This window comes from Patagioenas fasciata, chromosome 1 (assembly GCF_037038585.1).
Source record: "Patagioenas fasciata isolate bPatFas1 chromosome 1, bPatFas1.hap1, whole genome shotgun sequence".
NCBI classification, from domain to species: domain Eukaryota; kingdom Metazoa; phylum Chordata; class Aves; order Columbiformes; family Columbidae; genus Patagioenas; species Patagioenas fasciata.
Genome location: NC_092520.1, coordinates 152,874,486 through 152,882,400, shown reverse-complemented (window position 1 = coordinate 152,882,400; position 7,915 = coordinate 152,874,486). Strand labels below are relative to the sequence as shown.

General features: G+C 39.0%; 1 protein-coding gene across 1 annotated transcript; it reads left to right on the top strand.

The window, feature by feature from the left end:
- The first annotated feature begins 447 nt into the window (after positions 1 to 447).
- On the top strand, positions 448 to 6,792 carry SPIC (Spi-C transcription factor). The gene is made up of 4 exons (XM_065829280.1): positions 448 to 553; positions 2,164 to 2,276; positions 3,186 to 3,294; positions 6,365 to 6,792. The coding sequence occupies exons 1-4, from the start codon at positions 448 to 450 to the stop codon at positions 6,790 to 6,792; spliced, it is 756 nt and encodes a 251-aa protein (XP_065685352.1).
- The last annotated feature ends 1,123 nt before the right edge of the window (positions 6,793 to 7,915 follow it).

Genomic DNA, 7,915 nt, shown 5'->3' with positions numbered 1-7,915 from the left:
TACTGGCATAGTACAGCATTTTCTCTTCATAACCTCTTCATATCTTGTATGTAATAATTTTTGTCATGTCAATGTTATTGAATGATAACTTTGGCTTAGTAAATCATGTTACACAAGTGATACATGTCTCTGTATTACATACTATAAAACACTCCAATAGCAGTAACACCCTTTATGTAAACTTCTGCTGCAAATTAAGGAAATGAACCTTGAAACATTTGCATGAGAGAGTAACGTTACCCATGTGAGTTGTCCCACTGACCTCAAAGAGACTCAAAGGAGTGAGAACTTTCTCACAATAGTAAACGATGATGGTAATGCCTCAGTGCCTGCAAAATACATATTCCAGGAGGATGTATATTCTATGTAATCACTGTATTTATTTGGGATTTTCCAACTGACAATGTGAAAGAACCAGCCTGGTCTTTTCTGGCTCCTGACAGAATAATGTCCTTGCAGAGTTTTCCTGATCAAGACGTATTGGGCCAGGCTTTCGAAGATGCGCTAGAAGTACTGCAGCAGCACTCTGACAGAGAAATGCAGTATTCACCAGGTAAAAAAGACCATTATTCCATTTCATTTACCACTTTGTATTCTTATGGGAAGGTACGTCTTGAAGCACATAGGTGGGACAGCAATTTCCTAGAGGTAGATTAATGGGCAGCAGGGAGGTATGTTGGGAGGATGGAAAGGTGGAAGAATATTTGGAGGGTTTCCACCTCTCTGTTAGCACTGCTCAGTGTAGTGTGCATCCTCCGTGTCACAGCACAGGGAAACTGTCTGACAGTCCCTCTTAAACTTCCCCCTAGTACTAACCTGGGTGCATTGAGCTCGGATTTTCTATGATCAGGTGATGTATGACCATAGTGCAACGGCCACTTTCCAGTTCTAATGTTTTAGTTGAAAAATGCCCTTCTGTTATGCTGTGAATAAATTCATATAAAAATGAATTCCAGTACAAAAATCAATCAATCAATCAATCAATCAATCAATGAAAAAGACCAAGAATGCAACAGGTGAAATTAATTTCCACAATTACTTTTTATTATTAAAATACAAATTTGCAGTGTTTTTATGAAGAGTTGATAGCTTGAGTCTGGAGAATTGGTAGAAAAGTGTTTTTCTTGGCTTCAAGAATTTTCTACTTTGCAAAACTAAAAACACAGTCAAGCTGTAAATTGTTCTAGTTGAGGCAAATTAAATTGCTACAAAATTTGAAAGATGTGTTCGGTGTTTTTATAATTGCAAATAGAAGCTGAAGGAAGGGAAAATAGGAGGGTACATCACAAACCCTCTATGTCCAGAACAAAGTATCTACTGTCTTCTGTGTGGAATGCATTTCATATAAGGAAGTTTATTTACATGTTGTCTATTATATACTGAAATGTAAATAAGATTAGTTGGGCCACAACTTCAGCTGTTGTAAGTAAATTGTTGTCTCCACTGCATTGGTAATCTACACATGTTGAAGGACCCACTACAAATAATGTCTTGCAACATTCTTGCCTGTATCTATTGTAAGGGCCAATGGAGAGGGGTATTAAACACTTGCAATTCAGTGTTTATTATGTCCCACAGACCACCTGTGGTGCATAATTCATTCTAAGTGTCTCAGTCTGGTAGTGTCCTATGCTTCTCTCAAACACCCTAAGGCCTTGGGTTCCTTCCATGTCATTCCTTTAGGCACTGAAGATACTCTGATGCTCATTCACTTCATTCACAGTTGGAAACTCTGACTTGCATTGTACTAATGGCCTGCAGAAGAACTGCATGACATTCCCTTTTCTAATACGTGTATTATAGTAGTCTATAATTATCCCATTCGTTTGGTGATCTGTTTGGCCCTCCTTTTTCTATTAACCAAACTATTTAATGATGTTATGAAATATCAGACATTTTATCTTAAAAAATATTACTTTTCGTCATGAAGACAAACAAAACCAGGCCAAGGCTGTGATTAGCATTAACAGTACAGATTATGCTGGTTAACCTGCTGATATGAAACATCTTGGCGCTGGAGACTTTATTATCTAGAAGGCAGCCATAGGAGAAATGCTTTTTGACAGATCCAGCAGCATATTAGATTGTTTGCCACTGTGGTTTTTTTTCCTTCTTCTGATCTCATTACTCACTCAGTGTTTGCTTCATCCTCCTGATCCTCAGGATATAAAAACTGCCTGACTGTGATCAACCATCACCATCACCTCCGAGCGAGTCCCAGCTACTCTGCAGCACCATCTACAGAGGACCCAGGGTACAGCTGGAGAAATGTGGTTGTAAGTGAACCGACTACTAATAACGGAGTCAGACAGATATGGAAAACTGGCTGCCCATTTGTGTTTTCTGATACAAATCATTATGCTAACTCTGACAGAAATTCAGTCTGGGCAGGGATGATTCAGCTTATATTGGCTTGAGAAACATTTGCAAAACTCATTTAATAGTCTCTTTTTAGGCTTCATCTTAGCTGTTTGCCTCTAGTGCTCTTCTGTGGTTCATGATATAACATGATGACTAACAAACAAACCTACTAGTACTATAGGAAAAAGGCAGAGAACAACCTCCAGCCTCTGCATTGCTTCTGCTGCTGTGAGAAAGTACCACGCCTTTGATTTCTTCTGCATCATTTTGCTTTAAGAGTGCTGGATAGACCAGCACTATTTGGACTCTGAGCTCATTTTCAGCCAGCAGAGTCCATGTCCATTCTTAAAAACCCTGGCTTCCAGGAGTGATGGAGAATGAATATTGCAGAGGAGATACCTGGAGATAAACAGACTCCACAAAAGCCCATTTTTAACCAGCAGATTAGCAACAACATGGCACAGGACCTACAGAGTAGACAGGAGCCACTGCCTGTATGGCCCTTGTCTTTTACCAGCTCTGGAAATAGAATCCACTGTTCCTCCTCTGCTTCCAGCAGAAGGGTTGAAGGTCCAGGGTGAGGCAATTACTCTGTTTTCCCTCTTAATTTCTCCCCTGGTGGGCAGTCCTTCCCAGTAGACATAAATTAGTCCTGCTTGTTACTGGTACAATACACTTCATGCCTTCGTGGCTGAAAAAGGTCTTCTATGGATGAGGTGAAGAAAGATTCCATTTTGTGGCTCCAGGCAATTAATTACTACAAGTTTATTTTTCCTCAGAGAATGTACGCTATTCGTAACTTTTCATTGTCTTCATTTTTGAAGAACAGTGCAGTGGATTTTTATGCAGAAGAGACTGCCTACCATACACTGCAGAATACTCCAGAAAGCCAAGTGATGCATGCTGCTACTGGCCAGCCAAAAACAGGGAAAGGTGTGTAGAAAGAGCATATCTTGATGTGTACCTCGTGTAAGTTAAAAAAAAGTCCCTTGGCAAATCATGCTTTCTCTTTTTCCTAGTTTTTTTTTTTCTTTTACTTTTAACAGAAAAAAAAATAACATTTAATAGGAACTAGAATACAACTGCCAATATTCAGTTCCTATCTGATAAATCTTATAAGGTAAGATAAATCCATTAACGTCTTGATTAATACATGGAGAAACAAATGAGAATTGTGTTTCACTCCAAATCGTCTGGGATGAAGTCTGATGCAAAGTAAATCTATCTACCAGCAACATCTTCATCCACTTTAATAACTTACTTTATTTCATGTCGTTCAACAAGGAGTGGTTTTCTTGAATGTTTTTCACATATGTGGATTTTTTTCTTTGCACTTGATGTTACACCTTCCTTTGTTTACTGTTCAAATTACTTCTTAGCTTTTGTCACTTCCAATGTGCACTCTTATAGTTAAAAATTTGCGTTGTACTCCTTTTGTTTGAGTTTACTCCAGTGCATATCTGGTTTGCAAAAAATAGGTTGGGTTACATTGGTCATTCCAACACTTCATTTGTTTATTGCATTCATTATTTGGCTTTTCCTTGGTACTCAGCATCCTTTCTGTGACTTTGCTAAATGAGATTTCTTTGGCTTCCATCCTGAACTGTTTTCCTTGTGGGGTTTTTTCAAGCAGCTTCCTGGTTTTACTGCTTTTTGAAATCCCCTTCTCTCAACTTTAACCATATGGTGTCAGTTTTTGGTATCATCTCTTCCCATTGATGCTGAACACTGTGGTTTCTGTTGCTTAATAGTTACTACTATTACTACTACTACTACTACTACAAATTCTTTGGAATAAGGGGAAGAGTAGCCTCTCCTTTTAAGTTTTCTACTTCTAGTGCTTGAAATTCACCATTGCAAATTAAAGTCTTTCAATCCAAAAATGTTGCTTTTATATGTCTTACCCAGTGTTGCATCGGGGAATTTTACATGTCAGTATCTGAGTTCACCTTCAGTTGTTACTGCTCTGTTGAACTTAATTTCCTATTTAATCTTTCTTCTACGTTGTTTTCCATCTCCTTTTCCAGAAGGCCATACTACATATAGTTTCAGAAAGACCGACTATTCTTAATTGAGGGTTTTTTGTGTCCTCCTATGGGTTTTCTTTGTGTCCATGGAGATATTCCTGCCAGAAACTGTGATTGGGGGGACTGTTTCCACTATACCTAAATAAATTTAGTCCTCTTGGGTTTTTACTGAGACATAATAAGTTTTCTGTACACTAGCAAGTAGTGTGGCCTTTTAGGAACACATTTGTAGATAAAACAATCAGTATTGAGGACTCAAAGTCTGTGTTTAAAGTGTTTCACAGGGATTTATTTCGGCCAATCTCTAGGCTGGCCTCAAACTCTAAAAGCTGCAGTGACTTAGATATGCCTCTGGAAAGCATCTTTCAGTTTGGTTTCCTCTGAAAAGAGACCAGTTCATGCAAATCAAGACCATTCCATGATTTAAACTAAAGCTCCATGAGTGGAGACAATTGAGAGAGGTACTTCAGAAACGCAGTTGAACAAGACACATCCAGAGAGAATTAGGGTGCCTCAAGATAAGTCAGCACAGAAATCTAATGCAGATGCTCTGAAATGCCTTCTGGGGGAACCTGCCTCTCTCCAGTGACCACATAAGAAACCTGAAGACACCAGCCTGATGTCTTAGACTGATTTTTAGGGCCTGGTAACAAACGCCACTAGCTTATGCCATGAGGTACAGTACAAAGATCTGTGAACTAACCCTGATTCAAACTGGAGAATTAGCGCTGTATAGCACTTTGGAGATAAAAGCTGGGTTCTAGAAACATAGCTGCATTAACACAGAAGAGCCAATAAGCCCTCTCAAACCAAGACATTAGCTAGAGATGATGTGTCTAGAAATAAAAGCTCGGGCAGAAATGGCAGCTGAACTAAGAGGACAGACATCACGAAATCAGATACTGCTACAGACATGGCTACACTATTCCAGCAGAGACTCAGTCTGCAGTAGTCTGTGGATTTTCCCCTCATCTTATTTGTTCTACCATAGGTTCATAGGTTTATAGGATAGTTCAGGTTGGAGGGGACCTAAGGAGGTTACTTTCTAAGATGTTTACTGTGACCAGGCAGCATCCTGCTCTGGATGACTTCTAAGCTTCTCATCTTATAATACTGCATGTATTTCTAGTAGAATATATACTTCTAGTCACAGGCTAATTTTTATTTAGATAATGAAATTAATTTTTTGGAAAGTACCTCTGATTTTAGGCTCTTCTTCCTCCTGGTCTGTCACTTCTCTCCTCTTTCCTCACCACCAGATGCAGAATCACTGTCATGCCTAGCAGATGTCTTGGCTTGACCTCAGTGTTCCTTAGCAACTGTCACTTTTCCCCTGTTCCTAGTTTAAAATAGACACACAAGACAAAATTTTATGAACTTTAGAGGCAGCTGCTCGTTTCCACTTTGGTCCAAGTAGAAACCATTCTTCTGCATGATGGGAGGACTCCCCTGTTCTGCAAATGTTCCTCTTTGTCTCATAATTTTCAATTCTTCCTCCTTGTGGCAGCTTCTTGTTTGCCCTTGGCTTTGTGAAAGGAACTAGAAGTACTTCAGAGAGAGGGATCCACAAGACTTAAGTGGAACTAAATAAACCTCACTGGTAAACTTATGTTTGAGAGCTGAGCCTGTGGGGAGAAGTTCTTAGTTAACTGACAAATATTGCAGTACTGAACTTGCTTTATTCTGCTTGGGAATGCAAGTTGACACTTCTGCACATCCCCAAATAACCTGCTCTCGGAACTCTAATGACAATCCCTTTCTGTCGCGACATATCTCTACATGTTTCAGAACTATCATCCCATTTGCTGTTGCTGGTCTTCCATTGAATAGTTTATACTGATCTTTTAATTTGTGATGGGGTATCAGGTTTAACTATGCTTTTGCCTGTAAGATCCTTTCCAGGAAAAAAACAGCTGATCATCTTTTAAAACAAGTATGAGTTCTGTTCTGACCTTCTGTACTTTATTTCTTAATAGGTAGAAAAAAACTTCGACTGTTTGAGTACCTCCATGAGTCTCTGTATGATCCAGCTATGGCGAACTGCATCCAATGGGTGGATAAGCCCAATGGTGTCTTCCAGTTTGTCTCCAAAAACAAAGAGAAACTTGCAGAGCTGTGGGGAGAAAGAAAGGGAAATCGCAAGATCATGACATATCAGAAAATGGCCAGAGCACTGAGGAATTATGGAAGAACAGGTGAAATCATAAAAATACGAAGGAAGCTGACATATCAGTTCAGTGCTGTTGTTTTACAGAGACTTGCTCCATCTTATTTCTTGGGAAAAGAAACAGTTTATCATCCGTACATTCAGTCTAATCAAGAATATCAGTGTGCAGATGAGTGGATCAGTTACAATAATTACATGTATAACAATGGTTATGCAGTACAGCATGCTAACAGCTAGATGTGTCTTTCACATAAACAGGCCTTTGTTAGCTCGTAATACTTCCCAGCACAGGAACTCTTCTCTGTACATAGCTTTTCCTTGAAGATATCATACAAACACACCAAAAGATGGGTTTTGGAAATTGTGCTGGCCTAGTTTTGTTCCTTTTGAAGTTAATGATAAATGATCATTCACTATTGAAGAAAACCAGCAGTTGTAGGGCATGTGCTATTCTCCATGACATCAATCAGAAGAATCACTTCAGATTCAAGCTGGTATATCTAAAATCAGATTAAGGCTTTTGTCTGTTAGTGGACATCAAAGATCCCATCCTGACAACACTCGTGGGAAGTTTTATGCATGTCCTCAACATTTCCAGTCAGAATTTAGATGCTGTTGTACTATAGCATACATGGTCCCTATGAGCTGGGTGCACGTGAATTAGAATGGGAAGAGATTCATCAACTGCATGAAGCTGCTGTCTGCTTTTTTCATAAATGTTCTTAGTTAAGAGACATTTTGTGAGTGAATGCCTGGCTGAACAATAGGGTCCACATGAAGGTGCACCTGTTGGCCAAGCTGTTAATCCTTAATCACTTAAATTAACATATCTTAGGACAGATCCTGACACATGGTATTAGCATTGTCAGGTGCACATTTCAGTGTTGGCAGTGGATTAATTGGGAAAGTGACTATACCATGAGAGGGTTAGTAAAGGATTATGCTTTTCATGAAGTTATTTACAGTTCTTCCTCCACTAATATGAGAAGCTGCACTTTTATCCAGCAGTTCTGTACTCACCTAACAAATATAGCTTTGTTATTTATAACATCTTTTGGAGTTATAACTTTAGACACATCTATACAACTTCACTTCTCCAGCTCTTTTCCTACATGGAAATGTAGCTGAAAGGCTCAGTGATTTTATGCTCTCTTTATGGTGAAGAAGGACTAAATCTAGGTAAAAAGAGAGTACTAGACCCTTATGCCAGGATGATACCTATAAACCTACTTTTTCTCATACTTCTGTTAGCTGATCAACTTGTATCACCATATGAGTAGGCTGCTATGTCAGAATACTTACATTCAACTGCATTCAATTCCAAATTCTGCATTTTACTTCAAGTGGGTACAGGCTTGGA

Excerpts from the sequence above, each read along its gene's own strand:
- SPIC (XM_065829280.1), top strand. The coding sequence starts at position 448 with ATGTCCTTGCAGAGTTTTCCTGATCAAGACGTATTGGGCCAGGCTTTC. Across the intron at positions 2,277-3,185 it reads ACAGCTGGAGAAATGTGGTT|AACAGTGCAGTGGATTTTTA; the intron begins GTAAGTGAACCG and ends TCATTTTTGAAG. Across the intron at positions 3,295-6,364 it reads CCAGCCAAAAACAGGGAAAG|GTAGAAAAAAACTTCGACTG; the intron begins GTGTGTAGAAAG and ends ATTTCTTAATAG.